Source organism: Accipiter gentilis, chromosome 24 (assembly GCF_929443795.1).
Source record: "Accipiter gentilis chromosome 24, bAccGen1.1, whole genome shotgun sequence".
Classification (NCBI taxonomy): Eukaryota; Metazoa; Chordata; class Aves; order Accipitriformes; family Accipitridae; genus Astur; species Astur gentilis.
Window position 1 is genome coordinate 21,576,815 of NC_064903.1, and position 20,684 is coordinate 21,597,498.

Below are 20,684 nucleotides of genomic sequence, written 5' to 3' on the forward strand. Positions count from 1 at the left end.
TAAAACAAGGTCTGTGCAATTTGATTCATGAACTTCACTGCAGTTCAATGAAAAAATGAAGTTGGCTAAAACAGCAATAACAAATGGTCCTTCTGAGATAAATAGTGAACAGAATTCACATCGAAAAAGCAGTATTGTCTTCAATAGCCAAAAAGAGTATAGCCTTCTACATGTAATGTATCTGGGCACAGCTTTTCATCCTCTGTGTCATGACATAGCATTTGCCACCTTTTATTTTTTCTTGGTAACTTTTTATTTTCTACCTTTTCCACACATAGGAACATAAACAATGTGGTAACTTTTTATTTTCTACCTTTTCCACACATAGGAACATAAAGAATGTTCTTTCCTGTTGTTTTCACAAACTCCTTTTCATCTACAGATAGTAAAATTGACATATATGAGTCACATTTCAAATAAACAATTTAGATTAGGACTAAACTGTCACTAAATACAGTCAAATCTATAAACCCACTAGAATCTGTACCTGAGTAAATTAGATCGGTATCTTCTCAGGGTAGTGCTCAGACAAGCTGTGGCACCGGTAAGAACCTCACTTCTGCATGAAAACCACCAGTGACTAACAAAAGTAAGAATGTGCTTGCAAATTCTTATGTGTACATTTGCACACAAAACTTTGATATTAACCTCTCATTTAAATATAAATAGTACTTTACATAAGGAGAAAAAAAAGGATAAGAAATTATAAAAATTTAGCAAAATGAAATTATGCAGCTCTGTGTATCTATACTTGCAGACTGCCTGAAGATGCCGTGGAATTTTCATCAGTAAAAATCTTTAACAACAGGCTGGACGAGCGTGGAATAAGTAATAATTCATCCTGTCTTGAGGAAGGCAAGAGATTATATGACCACTTGAGATCCCTTCCAACCCAGTGATTCCACATGTATAATTTTTCTGAATTCAATTCACAATTCCAGTACTCTTCATTCCTGTTGCCAAGACCAACAAAAAATAAGAATCTTCTAAAAGGGAAGGATACAGGCCTGAGATACTCTAGATATTCTTATCTTAAAATCCCTTCTGTGTTTTCAATCCTCTATTACAAGTCCTTTAAAGCGTAGATCCAATGGAGAGACACTAACAAGGAGATGCTTGAACTTAAAGAATTCCAGAAACTGCATCTTTGGAGCTGCCCTCATCCCTGGCAATCAGCTGTTCCCTGGAGAAACTCAGAACTGAAATACTACTTTCTGTTTTTTCAAAAGGGCAATCCTCTTGCCCCCACCTCATTAAAAATCACAATTACAGTGTAATCTGGAGAAGTTGTCTCAAAGGAAATTTGCAATTTTTCTGCCTTTCTAACCTATTTGCAATGATTTTTCATTAGGAGTATGCAGTCTGGCTACTTGGTGGCAATTTACCATGTGCTTTTGAAAATAAACTCAATGGCATCTTAACTTTTTATATGGTTTTTCCTATACAGTACCCTAAATGAGTAATATAACTTTAGGAAGAGGATGGTAGATTCTAATAGTTTTTCCATGATCAATAGCTACCATAATAGCTTCTGTTCATTACCTACTGAGGCAATTCATTAATAGCACTGGCAGTAAGTGACATTTTAAGAATATTCTGTTACCATTAAAACCATCTCTCTAAACCACACTCATCTTCCTATTTACAGATACAGTTGAGAATAATGCAATGGGAATGTGAGATTGGATCTTCCTAATAGCAAGGGGTAGCGTTTGCCTATTCCAATCACACCAGCTGAGAACGTAGCTTTGAATGTGTTTTTAATAGGATAGTTATTGTACATTAAATAACAACTGAGCCTCAAAAATCATGTAACAGATGTGTATCTATTACATAGCTGTTAGTCCTCAATGGATCTGTTTCCACTAATTATCTGTTATTTAATGAACATACAATAACTAATAAATCTTAAAGGGAGACTTTTGATTGCAGTATTTTTGAATGCTAATTAAAAATGTTTACTAAATTTTAACAGATACGAATGTTATTATGCTGAATCGTAAGTTCTTAAAAATTTGAAAACTGAATGGCTTTAAACAAACAAATTTTCAAATTCTGGGTGAAAAACCTCAAAATCACTGATCTTAAAGTCTCCTGTGTTTTCTTCTTCTCAATCTTCAGAATGGTTTTAGAGGTTGCTGAGATGAGCAGAAGAGTAATAGAGAGTCATGACTTACTCTGTGGATGGGTTGCTTATTAATTTACTTTTAAAAGAAGTCACATTCTTACCCCAAGAAGTATTCTCCTAAAAAAATGATGAATCATATACATGCCATCCTGAGCTTATAAATACTATGTATCTTTTACCTTTGTGTAAATAATGGGTTCCAAATAGGTTTCCGCTAACAGGCTACAACTCTGACTGTAATTTTATTTGCATGGATTTCAGTTTTAACAGTCCTCTTTGGCACTATTTCTTCTCTTTTTACCACAAAGAGTACTCAATTTACAATTAAGATATCATTTTGAAATGATTACTTTTACAGAAGAGTACATAGTTTAAGCAAATTTCATTGTCTATTGCAACCATGAAAATGAATAGCCAAGGAGAGGACATGCCAACTGTTCTGCAAAAAAACCCTATGAACAAATATGACTATGAATTAACACTTAGATATCACACAAACAGCCATATATGTCATCTTAAATGGGAGTTATCTGAGTAATTCAAAAGCTGATGATTTGGAAAAGCAAAGTATTCCAGCTCCTTCTGGTAACTGCATTTCCCATTGTCTCTTGCTATAAAATAATCTCTGCTTCAAGTAATTTGTCTTCAAACTCAGGGTCTTGGTTTGAAATGTTCAGGCAGAAATAAAAGTGTCAAATAATAATGTCATTCTTAATCACACAGTGAATCACTTCCTAAGAGAATTAGGTGATTATGTCATCTAACATCTTAGCGTTTACAAAATTTTACATATACAGGGAAGATACACTTTCCCCTATAAGCAGCAAAGGAGCTGAATTTTTTTCTGTATCATGTGCTACAAATTAAGGATAGAGCATCATCATGTAAGACTACATATGGATTGAGAAATTGTCTATTTCTAAATGTTTGCGTGGAAATGTAATGCTGAATTTCCCCTACTATAATGAATAACACCATGAACAGACTTTTTTTGCAAGTAAACAGATCCATTTTTCAGTCCTGTAATCAGTATGCATCTATTTAGCTACTTAACAGCAATGTGCTCTGGTTCATTAGGTAGCTACTGTTGTGTCTCAGCCTAGTTAAAATTTCACAGCAAGTTAATCTATTTTATTACAAATGAGAACACAAGTGATAATGTCCTCACCATTTTCCAAACACAGGGTTAACAGTATTTGTAACAAATCAATGAGGGCATTTAAATAGGAAAATTGCAAATCTAAAGCCTTAGCATTTTTTTACACATTGATGACTTCATTTTATTTGTCATCTATGTATTTTACAACCTTGTTACTTTTCATATATTTTAATTTTTTTTTCCTCTTGAAAACAGCTCAGTTCCCACCGGCACACTGCTGTGCAGCCTGGTTCTACAGTAGGTACACTCACAGTAATAGAGAAGCATTTCTAAATAAAGCCGTATTTTCTCCATTTGTATATCTTCCTATTTCATAAATTTGCAAGTTTCATATTCTAGGTTATAATGCAATGTATTGTATATATAAAATTTACAGATTGTGAGAATCTTGTGAAAAATGAAAACATTTCTCAAGATCTCATCTATTTATCTAACGATAGTACCTACTTTATCTTATCTTTTCTCTTCCCTTTACAGAGCTGTAACATAAATTCTCAAAAAAGACTTTTGCCGTATTTAATCCTTTTGAAGGGTAATATATTTCTGTCTCACTAAAGACCAGTGTCTTGCTTGGGCTCAGAAAATGTAGCTACGAAGCTTGACATTGTTAATTTTAGTTTTGATTTAGGTTATCAGCACTGAAGTCATCAACTCATCCAATTTCCAGATACATCCTTGATTTCACCTCAATATCCCTTTTCCATCCCCTGTGAGGTAGTATTCCATACAAATAATATGAAACACTACATAACAGTTGCATCCATACTAGTTTTATTTGAAATATATATGAACAGCTTATCTATTTTTGACATAATCATCTTGACCTTAATTCCTTACCTCTGATTTTTTTTTTTTCTAGTATTGATCTTCATTTTGTGTCAAGAGTTGGAGAAATGATGCTGTTGGATTTTCCTTTATTTTTCTTTATTCTTAGTTCTAATCTAGCTGTAATTACTCTTCCAAATGTTAATCTATTAATGAGTTCCTAGAGGATTTAATGGCATTTCACTGCTGACAAGCAGGTTTTGGAAGTTTGTCCGAGTCCTGGATATTTTATTCAGACATTTATCTTGATATTTCGTATTTAATTGAGGTGCTGCTTCTGTACTCTACGGGGCTCCGCAGTAGCAGGAGAGCTGGAGTTCACCAGATCTCACTAATGAAACCAAGAGGAAGGAAAAATGGGGATTCTGCTGTCTTTAGATCTAGACTAGAGTTTTCAACTTTTATAAGAAAGATTCAGAGCCGATGACCATGTGGGAAAAACAGAGTTCATAGGCTCTGGCAGAATAAATTTTCCAATGTTAATTTGCACACTAGTTCCCCACTGGAATGTTTATTGTGCCACACCTCAATCTCCCAGTGCTTACCAAATCACTATCCAGATTCTCAAAATAGATTACACAGTTAAAAAAAAAATCTAGAAACCAGCATCTTGTTTTTCTGGAGGGGTCCGTGAAGCCAGGAGCAGTCAGCCAGTAGACTGGCTGCAGATCTCCTCACCTCCTACCCAAACCCACCACAATTTCATGCCTGCGATATCGCTGCTCCTATCTCCCCGGCTGAATTCCACCCTCAATAAAGAGAGAAGAATAAGAAAATACAATTTCAGTTAGCAAAGAATTGAACTGCTAGGCATTTTTTTTTCTTTAGTTAATACTAAGACACATATTTCTTTCCAACTGTCCTTAGTTGATAGTAATACTAATTGAATTCTAATAACAAGTACATTTTAAATAGTGTTCTAAAGCTAATGCACTATTGAGAAAAGCAGTACATAATTGGCAGACTTCTCAAAGAAAAAGAATAATCCTGGCACAGTAAGCAGGAGCTGTGCTAAATCCGAAACGATGCTGGACAATGGCCGACAAGAAATACAATGGTTAGAGTTACTGTTTCTGGGCAAGACAACAGTGGTTAGGTTTGTATTTTGAATCATCTCAGTCTGGAAATGGGTACATGCAAAGAGTATGGATGACTTGTTGGTCTTCTGAGCTACTTGTAGTATCTCCAATTCCTGTAAGAACTGGAGATGAACAAGGTAAACAGCTGGTCTAAAACTAAGATAGGATCTGTATGTCTGAAAGCCAGCTGGATCCCATTCATCTTTTGCAGTGTATCGGGAAGTCATTCACTTAAAATATGCACTTTGCCATTTAAAATGCAAGTTTTTTCACCGCATACATATAGTTGTTTCAGTTGTAGTCAACTGGCAATTATTTTCCCACCAACTTTAAGAAATCATAAAAACTCTTCTACTTTTAGTGATTTTTAATACCAGATGTTCACTTGCTAATTCCATTACCTTGCGACTACTTCCTATCAATTCATTAATTGCCAGCTGCTCAGCCAAACAGAAAACCGCAGCTAATCAGATGGTATTGGTAAACAGCCAAACAAGAGCTTCCTTCTTCACCATTTCTTAAATTGGCAGTCACTGTGAAAACTATGGCAACCTTCACTCGTATATTAAGATTTTACCTTTACATTTTACTTTGAATCTGGAAGTATAATATTGACTAAAATTGGAAAGGATCTTGCAATGGAAACTTTCTACTTGTACCCCTCCTATGAATTGTTTCACCCAGTGCTGCTACTGAATGAAGGAAAGGCACTCCCAGGACTAATGATGATAATGCTCTACCTAACCTACTTTATACTATATTAGTTATTAAGTACAAATGCAAATGACTAAGCCAGTACTAAAAAGATCTGAGCCAGAACTAAAAGCTAGTATGTGCTTGGCCTAACAATATTCCCTTGCAAGCTTTGCAAGAAAGAGATGTACTTGCTTCTTACTGTATTTTTTTCCACTTGCAAGTTTAAAATAAGTATTCATTGCTTATTCTTTAACCTAGCAACTAGGTGTCTCGGTGTTAACAAGCAAGGCATTCTTGGCATTGCAGGGAGAGGGATATGCCTGCCTTCAAAGCAGGAGAGGTGAGGAGGATATTTAATGCAATTTGCAGGGACCTGAACATCTCCCCATGTAGTAGTTTTTTTGTATCAGTGAATAAAAAGATAGAAAACCGCACAAAACTGCACACTCACTTCTCCTTTGCTACAGATACAGCCACAAAAATTAGCCTTATAAGAAACAAACTTAAACTACTCTTGTCTCACGTGTCACTCCCCCAACATATTCTAGTACCCATTTCAGCAATAAGCTGCCAGCAATAAACACATGCTATGAAACGGGACAGAATAAATCTAATAATGAGAAAAACTAACACAGATTTTATGGAAGTTTTATTTTATAAATCTTGTAATAATCTGGAAACATTTCAGAATGAATTGAAGGCAGAGAGAGCTATGAAATTAAATGTTATAAATTCTGTAAAGAGAAATGTTTTTATACTGAGAAGAATTGTTTCAGAGTATTCTGAGATGGCCACATTTTTCTGGCTGTCAGGTAAATATTATGAATATGAGTTGTACAGCACACAGAAAACAGCACCTCTCAGCAATAATTACACAGCCCATCTGTATTCTCTTTAGGGAATTTAAAATCATGTCATATACATCCTTTACAAATGCCTTAACAATCCCACGAAATCAGGAGATGAACAGAACACAAAGAAAAGGAGACTCAAAAATCTCTACTGCATGTCTAGATCACACTGTACAAATAATGCTTTGTTCTCTTTATCAGTAGACCAAAATATTCAGACAGCAATTCTGTAGAGTTGATGTGAAGTACAAGATTTCAGTTTCCCTACCAAAACAAAACATTGCATTTCACCCAAAATACCCCCGTTTCTTGGGGGTGTGGGGTGTCTGGGGGTGGTGGGGTGGATGGGAAGTGGGTGGGTTTTGGTTTGTTTCTAAAGTACATTGGGGTGAAATGCTGAAAGAAAGATGATTTCAAATACAAAAATAAAAATGCTTTATTTTGAGGGTTTTTTTGAAGCAAATCATTTCTATTCCATTTAAACTTCTTTCCCCTGGGTTTTCCAGCTGCATTCAAAAAATGTGCCATTTATTCCTTATTGGGACCTGGACAAGAGCAGAAAGAATAAGAGAAAAAAGAATAAATAGGAATACAGCAAGCATGAGGGAATGACGATAGAAGAAAAATGGGCAGCAGGAAACCAATTTGCAGAAATACTCCTACTCAGGAGAAGCACATCTCAGTGGCTCAGAAGAGGTTGTTAGAGAGCCAGAAGGAAAGGGAGAGAGAACGATGAAGAGAGATGGAGGACGAAGGGTGAGACGTGAGGAAGAGGAGCAAGGACAGCACAGAACATGTGGGGTGAATAGAACAAGAAGCAAGGAAAAACTGGGAGAGAAGGGTAAAAGAGCCTCTCAAATCTCTGGGATAAAATTTTGCCTCGTTACTTGACTATCAGTACTCCTTTGATATCCAACACAAAAGGGAGCACCTTAAGGCCCCTGGTTTGGATTCGGTTCCCACAATCTCAAGCCCACCCTATGGACAGTATCTCCCACCAACCTCTTCCAAAGGACATCTGGGGAAGTGGCCTTTCAATGAATATACAAAGACTCACATAGTCACGGCACCAGAAACTTGGCTCTCGCCAGTCCTCCGTATACTTTCCTAACCCCAAACATCTCCCCCACCCCCTCCCGCCTTTTGGCTGCAGTTGTGCAAGCTAATATGTTTTTTTTAGTCATATAAGCCCCTTCTGGCTTAATCTATATAAATTGAGGCTTTAGGCTTGATGACGCTACCTGAGGCCTTTATTGTACGTAGCCTGAGGATCTGCAGCTTGAGGGCTCATTCCACAGTGGACAAAACTGTTCTATGGGCACGGTCCGATTCTGAGGTTCAGAAGTACGGTCAATGAACAGACGAGCTATTCCCATTTTTGCTGTGACACCTCTTCATGGGAGGCCTCAACTCTTTTGGACCCAATTTAATTTAAATGATCTGTTAAGATTTAGGTGTGCTTTCAGCATTCTATTCAATTTGTGTTCTCAGCATAGATCTTAACAGCTCCTTTATGAGAAACTGTATAATATGCTGTGAATGCATATTAATAGTCATATTCGTTATATTCGTTACATAATTAGTCATATTCATTATAGGTCCACTGTAAAATAAAACTCTTAACATTACGTAGTTATTGCTCTCTGGAGTCGAGTTGTTCTACAAACTTCAGTGAAAAATCCTCTCTCTTTTATATAAAGGGCCCATCCAAACTTTGCTTTCTGAAGACCTGAAAATATCATCACTGAGTAGATTTTTCTGAGTTTCAGGAACAAAATTACTGGATGACAGCAAACCACTACTTTTATTCAGTACTATTTCTAGCCTAAACCATGATTCAAGCGTACTTCAGCTAAGCGCCACCCCAGACCGGTCCTCAAGACCAGGCTGGCAAAGCATATTAAACCTAGGCCAGTAACTGGATTGCAGAGTAGACGCAAGAGGAAGAGAGAGGGTGGTGAAGTCAGTGTTGCTGTCAAATTCTGTTTTTGCCATGAGACCCTCAATTATACAGATTATTCAGAACCATTTGAGCCAAGTTCCAAACAGAGCAAACTCTTTCAGATGCGCAGTAAATGCCTTAAAGACTGCATTTATTCCAGGGGCACTGTCAGAACCATAGCTATAGCACTGCTAGCGGGTGCTGCTATAATCACATCAGATCATATTATAGATGGCTACGAAGGTTTTGTGAGCTTGGCCATTGTGCCTGCCTAATTTATGGTGTTCCTGTCAGGAAGAAATCAAGTTTCATAGTTATGACATTTCTTTCTGGAGCACTAAATGTTAACTTTGCTGATCATGCATATCTTGGTAGAACAGCTTATTTCTAAATGGCAAACGTGATATAAAAAGCATAATGACTTCATTCAAAACCTTTATAAAGCAGCTGATTCTCACACCTCTAGAAAACAGGCCAAGTGGTATTTTAGTCATCAGAGTATGGAAATAGATACATACTCAATATATTCGATTCATTTCGCCCATTTTAAGTAACGACATGATGCTGGAGTTGCAGTCTATCTAAAACTAGTAATTTTTTGTACTTATTAAATGCACTGAAATAATGTCACATAATAAAAGTAATACTGCTGACATGACAACAGCAGTAATGCTTTTCTTTTACACGTTTCACTTTGTACAAGGATTTCATCTTAACTGGTCAGCATTCAGAGCTAGATGATTGTACATAAGGGAGGGAAAGGACAAAAGGAGCTTCACACTCTCTGTAATAAAATTCATCCACAGTTTCAGCACTCAAAACAAACGAGAGAAAGATGCAGCAACACTTGACAGGTGAGAGTAACACAGCAATGGATGCACACTTTACCTCCATCACATTAGCTACTGGTGTATTTTCCTCTACATCATGTAGAGGAAATAATTCCCACTAGAGTGCTGGTGAGACCTACTGTCGCTGTGGAGATATTGTGTATCCTCTAGTGCAGGTGTTGGGGAAAAAATAGCTGTAAATGAATAACTAGCATCAGCAAGGGCCTGCTAAAGAGCATCCTTAAACCTAACCGTTTGCAAAAACTGTAGTTTATATTACAAAGAACTAGCGTTGTTTACAAATACATATTCAATCCTCATTTTGATGTACTGACAGCATTCAAAATATAATCAAAGCTTATGCAGTCTACTTGCTGCTACAAATATTCTACTGCTCTATTTAAGTTATAGTTTTCTCAAGAAAACTCTGAACAGTTATAGAAAAGGTTACCGAGTGAAGCGAATGGAACCTCAATTAATATCTAACAATTCAGTGACTTGTATTAACTAAGGGACAATTGGACATCAGAGATAACACGTGTCCCCCACCCAGTCAACAACTGTGCAGATACACTGATGATAAGAAGTTTTTATAGATCTCAATTCTAAATTGCCTCTAACTAGGGAACCACTCCACTCCCCAAATTTTACCAGCCTCCCAGAATCCAAGAAAACAAAATAAACACAAAATCAAACTATTAAGAACAACATTTGCCCTAGTTTGGAAGCGGACTCTCAGTAAAGAAATAAAACAACCTGAGGCAATTTTGGAGATGCTCAGGGCCAGGAAGAAAATCAGAAGAAAAACAAAGACCTCCAGAACCTCAGCAAGAGAGACACATAATATTTTATGATACTGTAATGTGACAAGAGAGATTTGCTTTCTTTCTTGAATGTACGTTGGTATCAGTAAATACAAGCATGAAAAACAAACGTGTGCTTGTATACTACTAATTTTTTTCCCTGCTTGACGTAGAAACAAAACTTCCTGCAGCAGCAAGCTGTGACAAGATAAAGTACAATCCTAACTAATTTATTCTCACAATTGGCCTGTAATATTGGTAACAGTAACTTTCTCAATGATAAAATAATTATATTTTATAATTAAGATGTTTTACAATAAAGATACAAGAGATTAAGTTCAGCAAATCAGTGAAAGTTATTAGAGTAAGGCAACTCAGAACTTTGGGATTCTAGTATGATGGGGATACATGAGTGTAAATGAGCATAAATATCAAAATAAAGAGACATGTACTTTGCAGAACAGATAGCTCTATAGACTCGTATACTTAAAAACAAAGAAAAACGGACTAAAATAACTACCTTTCAAAGCTGACAAAAATTTAATTTTGTTAACAAGAAACACACACGTGCATGCAAATACACTCAAAAGCTAGACTGACAAAACTTTTCATTTTTGCTGAATAAGAAGAGGGCAACACTGTGTTTTAGAGAATCCCATAGCACCAATCCTTCACATACACTGATCCTACATCCTTCTACTTTGAACATTTCTTGTCTCAACATATTTTTAGTGTGTGGCAGGACTTCAGCTCTCAACACAGGCAGGAAATTTTCTTAACAACCTGCTTGGAAGAGAGTATCAAAAGTATAAACACGTTTTACCCAGCCAGAAGGAAATTTAGGTGTGGCTACTGGAGACAACAGTCACTAAGGTACTTCTGATGATTTTCTCTGCTATTAAGCTGTTCTGGAATTGCACCGCACTAAAGTTCCTGTTATGTTCTATAGCATTTTCTTTTAAGCATAACATTAAGTTTGATTTTAAGCAACATTTTAGACTAGCTTTTGAGCTTTAACAGATGCAGCACTGCTTACTCCCCTACCCTCTAGTGAGTGTTATTATCTGTTTTTAATTACATTACAGATTTGTAGATAGGGCAGAGCATCTTAACTTCTTGACTGTACACGAGGGTATTTCCTCAGACTGAAGCACTGTCAGGAACAGCAGACCAGGTGTGCTATAGGCAGTATAAGCTCATTGCCTCTTAGTTATCTTCCTTAAGAAAGTCACTGTAAATGTTTTTGTTAGCCACAAAAAGCTGTTTTTTCTAAGCCTCATAGATGACTCTTACCTTTATAACAGAGGCCCCTGCCCTGGAAAGAGGACTGTGCATTTGGGCTGCTGCAGCCATGTTAGCTATTGTATTGAGGTGGTTCATCTGATTCATTGCCATTGCGACCGAAGCGGGAGGTAGGCTGACGGGAAGCAGAGGGTGGGGCATCATCATAAACGGCAGGTCTATCCCTAAAAGAGAGCATGTACAGGTTATACGTGTCAGTCCCTCACTTTATAATCCAACACCTGAATTTTTAGAGTCTATATTCTACTGGAAGGCTGACTAGTCAAACTCAATACTATTATGTGTTCGTAATTTTGATGTTACATAGAGGATAATTGTCTTTGCATTCCAGAAAAGGCTGTCTGGTTTGTATTAGGGAAAGAAACATACAGCTGTGAAGTAGCACAATATTATCAAAATGAATATATCACGGTGCATAAGTTCAGTGATGTCTTTATTAGCAGCAATAAAGACAAAACCACAACACATGCAGATTTTTGCATGTTTTTCCAATACATCCGATGAATATTTATTAATAATTTTATCTGACAATATACTCCTACCAAGTCCTCTTACTATTATTGGTTCACATACACAGCAATCTGAGACTACATTTTTGTATTAGGACTATTTCTTGAATACAAGGAAGCTGTGGGTTGGACTGTAGCCACTACTGAACTACCGTACAGAAGGTCTGGGAACTGGAACATGTAATGAGAGGTTAAAATTGTTGCCAGAGGTTTTAATTTCCAAAAAGTCACTTTAAATTGTCTTCTGCTATGGATATAAAACAACTTAAGAAGGTATGAAATTCATATGGACCAACTTGCAGATCTTGACATTGCCAAAAAGGTGATGTTAGTGCTAGCAAGAACTGGATTCTCATGTTTCATTAATATCTGTTTCAGCCTGTGTATTACTTGCAGTATTTAGTAATGACTACAATGGAAAGCAAGACCCAGGCACCAATTCACTGAAAAAATTGTTTCAGGTTAGTTTGCATTTAAGAATTCATTAGAGAGACCACTTGAAGATAGTTACCTCTGGGCATCCAAAATTATTTTTTCAGAAAAAATAGGACTCATTCTGCCAGACAAAATGTGTTATCATTTTTGTAAATGAAATTTAGATTAGAAATTCTCACTGAAAAATTCAGGTACAAGTAGTAAATAACATAATCATATAGCTAGTCAGAATCAGAACCACATGCTATTCACATTAATTATTTCTAGAAGTTTTTTAACTCTTGGTTCTATCGTAACTATTTTAAATGAGAAGGCCAGTAACCATTTTGGCGTATGACAGAACGCACAATAAAAAATATCACTGACTGATATAGCTTATGTTATTCCACCACAATTTGACTATAGCAATATAAAAACAGGACTGCGCCCACCACAAAAGGCAGAATTGTATATATTCTGAGCTCCCACACTATTTCTGTTTAGCTTGAGTATATCATGATCAACAACTGTGATGTCTTATGATTCAGTAGATATTTTATATGATGATCCATGCCAATATTAATTATCATAGGTAATAAGCAAAGCCCACATACATCTCCCTTCACTTTAAACCATACTGACAATCCCTTCAGTGCTTACATCCATAAGCCTTTGTTCCCCTGCATATCTCCCTTAACAGCCCAATAATCTTTCTATAGAGTTCCAAAACTCCCAGACACCATCTGGCCACATTGAGTTGTATGTCTACTTAAAGTCCAATTGACATGCAAACTAAATGCAAACTACAAACAGAATTTAACAGCACATCACCAGTTTTAAGACACAATCCGTCAAACATTTCAGAGGACTATGAAGAAAATATATCCTACACTTGCAAATCATTGGACATAATGCCTGACATTCAATAAACCCTTTAATAGCCTATAGACATTTGCCTACTGCAAAATCTACTATAAAATATCTTTAAAGTTTTCTTTAACAGCAAAGAACACAATATCCCTGTATGTAAAATATATACAGGTATTGAATTATGCAAGAATATAAAATGAAAGGATAAACTACAGTGAATTTGAGTCCTCTGATCTGGTGTTTCTCAACTACTGACACTTAACCCAAAATGCTCAGCTCCATACCTTCCCATGAACAAAGCAGACCCATTTTGTAAGTATCATTTCAATAGCTTTGATTTGTTCAAGTATGGGGCTCTACATAGGCAGCAAGGAACTATCTGCTCCTACAATTGTGTAAGGAGCCAGAAATGTCCCTCATTCATTAAAATTAGCACCAAAAATGAACTTTCAAAACTTTGAAGAGCTTAAATAACAAGAATTCAGACACAGTGAGATTTTCATTCTTCATCTACCACCATCTGTTAGAATTAACTTTACTCCTCACTCATTTTAAAATTATTAATCCTGAACATCTTTCTTGGAATAACTTTCCCTTCCCTTCTTGCCCTCTGTGGGTGCAAAGGAGAAGGGGAAGTGCTGGCTTCCCACCTCCTGCCTTCCTAAGGGAAGGAAAAGAGATGGATCTGAAGGGAGCTTTAAGTTCCAAATCCAAACTTTACCAGTGTCCTTTTACTCCAGCTGCTTTGGATAGCTGGGTTCAATGGATGACCCTGCCCACACCTGGCAGGCACAAGGCAAAACATGGCAGAGGGATCGCTTCTGCTCACTTTCAACTAGACATTCCGCATTTATTCCTGGGTCTCATATTTATATTTGGTGGTCAGCAATTTTAAACTGGAAGACAATTTTCTCACATAGCTAAAATTTTAAGCAACTTTATGGTTATTTTTCCCTTCAGTCCAGGCCATGGAACTGTCAATTAAGAACTGACACTTCCTAACCCAGCAGTGGGTGACTATTCAAAGAAGGCAGCTGTATCCCAGCGGGTGGCTTGGCCACGATGCACAAGTGCAGCAGACAGTGGGAGGACCGACCCTCCTGTCGCTCATGTGTCTCCCATCCATTTCCCCCACCTCCAGGAGGCCGGGAAGGAATGCAAGCCCAGCCTCCAAGCAGGGCTCCATGTACATTTTTCCCCCCCGTAAGAGCACAGTACATACTGTTGGTGAGCAGGTGATTCTGCTGGAGAGGACTGAGTGGGTGCGCGCTTCCAAGGCTCGACTGCCCTGATAGTGTGGGATGACCAATGCTATGCTGTGATCCCGTCGTAATGGGAGACTGAAGCTTGTCTTTGTCCCAGGAGGATTCACTCCCACCTGCAAAACAGGGTACAAACAAACCATAAATGGCATATACTTTTCTTTAAAAGACATTTTCCTTGGTTAGCAATGAGCTAATACTCTTTACCACAGCTAAGCACCTACCACAAACAAAGTACCTGAAACCTACACCTGATTTTTTTTTTTTTTTAATAAATTAATAAATACACATCAGGCAAAAAATATGATTAAAAACTTTCAGCATCACCTACCTTCGTAACACCAGTTTCTGGAAACAGGACAAGCTAAATGTTTAAGGATAAAATCATTCGAGTAAACATCAATCACAATTAAGTAAACAAGGCAGAAAGGGAACATCTGGGACACTGAATCACAATCTCCTGCTATCACAGGGAATCAGGCCACCCAGTCCCCGCCAGAGACTAACTGGTGCCTACCCGCGGGCTCCTCGGGTCTCTCACCACTGCTAATCTTCCTGGAGGGTTGCTCTGCTACTCCCTCCCTCCAACGCTCACTAGCATTGTAGCTTAAATTCATCCCTGAACAGGTTACAACAATTTATCCTGCTGCTATGTTATCTCTGAGCTTAAATAGCTTTCCCTCCACTGCTGGGTTTGATCCTGGGGTTGTCCTAAGTGAAACACTTAAACTTACCTAGGTTAAACAAGCCAGGGATTAGGTTGGGCTAGGAAATCATTAGTATTCAGGAATGTAAAGAGTCCAGATATCTATTAGGCACAGTAATTGCTGTCTACAACAAACCCACAGTTTTTAGCGAACTAAGCACTAGTGTCTCATGTTTGGTCTAGAATATCTGTTAGGTCTTCTGAAGAGAGGGTGTTCTGCAGCAATTTTACAGATTGTAGTTTTCTTCAGTATTACACTTATACACTTGAATAACAACAAGTTCCTTTTAAACAGCAGTTAAGTAGACCATGTTAGTGAATTCTGAAATACACCTGGTCCACAAAACAAACCACCTTAAAAAAGTTAAGATTTAACGTTTCTAGAATAAAACCATGTTTTAAGTACAGTCTCTTCTCAGGTACGCCCCATATTTTCAATTAGATTATAGATTGTTATGAAAATGTGTAACTGCAGTATTGACTTTGTTTTGAATTTATGAACAAGAATTTCAATTAGAATAAGTAAATAGATTACTATGATGCAGCAGATAGAGGCAGCAAGCAAAAAAACATTTTAATTGAATATGAAAGTAACAGAAAAGTAACAGAAAAATTCCATTCTTTATGACAACACTTAGCTAATAAACATGATTAATACGGCTAAATGAAAAAGTTTGAAAGATCAATGATTGAGAAAAAAGGAAATCACTCCATCATTTTAGCACTATGTCCAAGTATGAATTACCTTCCTATAAAAGATTTCTAATTTGTAAAATGATGACTAATACATTGACAAAGGAAGATACACTAAATTATGCCATGTGATATAATATAACATGGCATAGTGCAGTAATTAGAAGAACTACTACAGTTAAGGCTGTGTCAGCATCTTTGTTATTAAATATACTGTATATCAGCTCTTTCAAATACCATTTGACTGATAGTTATTATAGAAGTTGCTCATTCTGAATATTGTGAAACAGAGAAGTTATTATTTGGTAAAGTATTTCTCAAGTTAAATGTGTAATTTAGGAAAGATCTGAGGAAATGCTTAGCATTTAATTTTACCAAATGAGTTTGATTTTTCTCCATATGCTTTTTCAATAAATTCAAGTTCAACATTTATACTTTTTTCTTCCTCAAAACCCACATATGACATTACTTTGGCATGGATTTTTTTGTTTAGAAAGAGATTTCGTACATGTAACTTCATGTATCGGGGCGGCAGCCACGAAAACTGTGCACAAGACAGTTTGTAAGAGATTTTTGAATGAGAAGACAAAACCGCACTCTTCATCTGAAGTCTCCCTTACCCCATTTGTTCTTCTCCCATACTTCCAATCCCAAGCACAGATGGTCTAAACTCTTAGCTCATTTACTTATTTCTGGAAGTTTATCTTGTCCTTCCAAAGCCTCATGCATCTACCCCCCACACTTGTGCGGCCCTGAAGCTGTAGCACCAGAGTGCCCTACCAGCCTTCCGTGCCCAGCTTTCCAACTGTTGCACGGTCCATACGGAAGTACAATCATTCCTATTTTACAGACAGGGAATTGCACCGTGCAGAAAAGTGACTTGCTTAAGGAAATACAGGCAACCTGAAGTGGAACAGGAAACTGAATTTAAATTATGTTGTACAGCCCAAATCACTGGACCAGTTTTCTTTACAGATGGGGACAATAACAACTTTTTTCCCTGCAAATTCCACTTGTAAATCTGCTCCAGTATTCAGTACCAGCAACACAAGAATAAATTGCAATACTCTTATCTCTACAGACCATTCCTGTACTCTTATGTTCCCTATCACTTCTCCTTAGAGAAAGAAAAAAAAAATACTGCTGAGCATATGATGTATAATAAAAGTGCATGTTAAATGAAATGTATCCTGTAGTCTGCAGTATACCACACAGATAACAGCTTCATCACTTAACCTGGACTGCATACACTATGTAGTAGCAAGTCTCTTAGAAAGCAAATCATAATTAGAACTACTTCTTACCTAGAACTGTTCAACTGTGATGTATTTTAAGGGCAGTATGATTATCTCCAACTTACAACTGGGAAAGTTGAGGTGCAAAATTTTGAAGCAACTTCCTCTGTGTTACCTGGTAGACCAATGGTGAAACTGGAAGAGAAGTCAGGTCTCACAGGTCCTACTCCTGTGCTCTAAACCATAGATGCTTCCAATTCATCCTACCCACAGGCCCTTTGCATAGCTAAAAAATAATAGTTTTAAAAGAAAATGTGCATCCTTCCCTGCAGTGTCTATTCCCAGGCAGTAAGAAAAATTTACATATAAATTAATAGTAAGCCAGAACTAGATTCACATTATAAATCAAATATGTAAAATGCAAACCTGTGGTAATATACTCAGTCCTTTTACTATCATGCAACTTTAAAAAAAGATATTCATTTTTGCGCATACACGTTTTCTTATTTAGTACCACAGTTGTCTGCATGTTATATCAGCAAGTACATATTTGACATATATATATCAATGCTTATTTTCAAATGCTTTGTAACCATAACAATTAGAAGTGAATAGATCTATAAAGAGTAAATCCTCCTTAATACTTCAAATTTAGGTTTAGCTACAATTTTTCCGAAGATTTCTGTTCATTGCCATTTTTTGTCCAAATAGGTACCATCAATAAGGCAAAGATGTCATGTTTTGATTCCAAATCCTGTCTTTGGTATAATGAGGTTACAGGTGAAACTAAAAATGAAACTTCATTATATGAATCAGGCAATACACCACAAAAATAAATTTACGGGAGTCAAAATTTTTTTCTCTCATTACATTTGAAAGGTTTGGTCTTTGAAGAAATCTGTATTAGGAAAAAATAATTTCTTTGTCCACACTAAGCTACTGAAGGCTGTCACTCTTTTTAACATAGACAATAAGGAGTCTAAAATTAAATAATGAACCACACTACTGTATACAGAGACATGGACTTCAAGTAATTTCTTTTAGGTATATACGAAACAAAAGGGGGAAAAAAATATATGAAAAAAGAAAGCAAACATACAACACCATGGAAAATGAGACAACAGAGAACAGCAATGGAACTTACTTTACTTCTTGTATATGAAGGAAAATATAGCTTTTTATTTATTTTAATGAAAAACTAATATTTTAAAATGAAATATCCTAACTTGATTCATAAGTGTCATAGGAATATTATTAGAGCACTCAAGTCTGTTGATTTGTCAAAACGCCAATACATCATTTATACACTTTACAAAAAGCTTTATGTTTAACACTATTACCCACTACCCATATGACCTTCTCTCCAACAGATAAAACTAAAGGACAAAAAGGTAATTTTTCCTTATCTTGTTTGCATTCTAGTCGATCTTGTCCCCGAACAGATTGTACTCAGCATTAAAAAAGGGCAAGAGAGACAAGAACCTCCATCTTCCAGAGCTCCTGACACTTGTCAGAAGCAAGCACAGAGCCTGCGGCTTCCTTAACATAGCGGGAACACACCAAAGCGGGAGGAAAAAGAAAAAGGCAGAGGCGTTTGCTGGCCAGCCACTCTGAGAGATTGCAGGGTGCGCTGGCTGCCCAGCACAAGCAGCTAAAAAAAGGTCTGACCTGCTTCAGCCATCCAGTCCAGGCCACCCAGCGAATGTGTGGTGTACAGTTCTGTGCTCAGATTTGCAGCTAAATGCACAACACGGATGGAAAAAAAAGGCCTGACTGTGTGCATTGTACGCAGTCGCCTACGCAGAAACACAATGCGTGTTTCAAAGGGCACAGACGAAGATGGACACTACATGGATTTGGTAAGAGAAAAAGTTATTTACGATATACTTCATAACTGAAGTCTGGCATCTACCAGTCTTAACAGGTTATTTGAGAGAACTTATTTATCAGTGCATGAATTACACTTATGTTCAACTAAGCAAAAGCAAAACTAATGCAACAAACCCCAATCCATTTACTTCTAAATTAAAATGCGGTGAGAGGTAAGCATTCCCTTAATGCCATTTTACGGCCCAGTGGCCAAATTCTGTACAACTCTCTTCCCCAGACCCTGTGAACAGCGAATTCAGATGAGTTCAGATGCACATGGGGTTAAATCACAAGTAACACAAACAAATAGGGAAAATCAGCCTAAAGTAATACATACACTTGCTGCTGCTGATATACACTGTACTCACAGACCCACCGAAAGGTCATTTACAATCATGTACATGTCTGTAAGCAAAGCACCTCTGTTTAAGTTTCATTTTGATTAGTTGAAGGAAATGCAAGTGGTAAGCTCAGCTTAATTTTTCTGAAAATGCTGCTACTCAGCCATCTTTGACTGTAGCAATTTTATAAGATAACACTTAAAGCTACGTGTTTCTAGTACTAAACCTCTCTGTGCGTGTGTCCACCAAAACGGAATCCAAAAAACTTTTTTTGGTGAAGATATATTTGTGATGATTAAATTAGTGCCATGTTTTGAGGTATTGAAAGATCTCCAGAAAGCAATCAAAGTTCCATTTGGTGACAGTTTCTTTTCATTTGGTTTCAAATTCATTTTATCAGCCTTAAAACTGTCTGGTCTAGCTAAATGAAATCCACTCTGTCAGAGGTACCTTTGAATTGAACAACCACACTGTTTCAATCTATGTCTGTCATTTTATTTTTTGTTGTGATACATTGCTGAAAAATTGAACTCAAATTGTTGAAAGCAATACCATCTTCACTGTCCAATTTTTTTCTAAAATTATTTTTAAACACATTTTTCACGCTGTTGGGCATATTAAGCATAACATCAACTGCAATGAAAAAGGTATTCAATGCATTGCTATTTCAGTACTGATTATTTCAAAGTATTTATCACCTCTAACTTCTTTTACAAGTGTCCAGCACACACAAGGCCTTTGGACTTTTTTGCATTATCTAGAACCCCAGTGCTCCTAAAACAACATGGGCTTATTTGCCAACATTCCTAGCCCCAGTGTTTCCAGCTGTTAAGACTATTTGCTTTTACCAATATCCCAATCTCATCTGGGAAAAAGGGTCATTTTTTTGGCCCACAGAGAATATCCTCTGCAGGAAACACTTCACCCTACAACCTTCTGTTAACTCTTTTCATGGTATCATCATCTGAATGTCCCAGGAAGAGCAGATCAGGTAGAAAACAATTTTTGGCATATTAGATAGATTGAGAATCTCACTACAGTAAGGATAGGAAGACACCATCCAGGTTATATTCCTGGTAAACTGTCACTTTCCTGTCAGAAAACCATAAAACTGTTCTGGGTCAGGATTGTGACCCCAAATTCTGTCCCTCATACTGGCAGTAGATGATG

The 20,684-nt window shown here is 36.9% G+C and overlaps 1 protein-coding gene across 4 annotated transcripts in view; it reads right to left on the reverse strand.

Annotated features, from left to right (window-relative positions):
* DACH2 (dachshund family transcription factor 2) overlaps positions 1 to 20,684 on the reverse strand; it is a 313,869-nt gene that overhangs the window by 57,866 nt on the left and 235,319 nt on the right. For all 4 annotated transcript variants that reach the window (XM_049828092.1, XM_049828091.1, XM_049828089.1 and 1 more), the window contains 2 exons: positions 14,631 to 14,786; positions 11,607 to 11,779 (listed from right to left, as the gene is read on the reverse strand). In XM_049828092.1, coding sequence (XP_049684049.1) covers positions 11,607 to 11,779; positions 14,631 to 14,786 — 329 coding nt within the window. The remainder of the gene's footprint in view (positions 1 to 11,606; positions 11,780 to 14,630; positions 14,787 to 20,684) is intronic.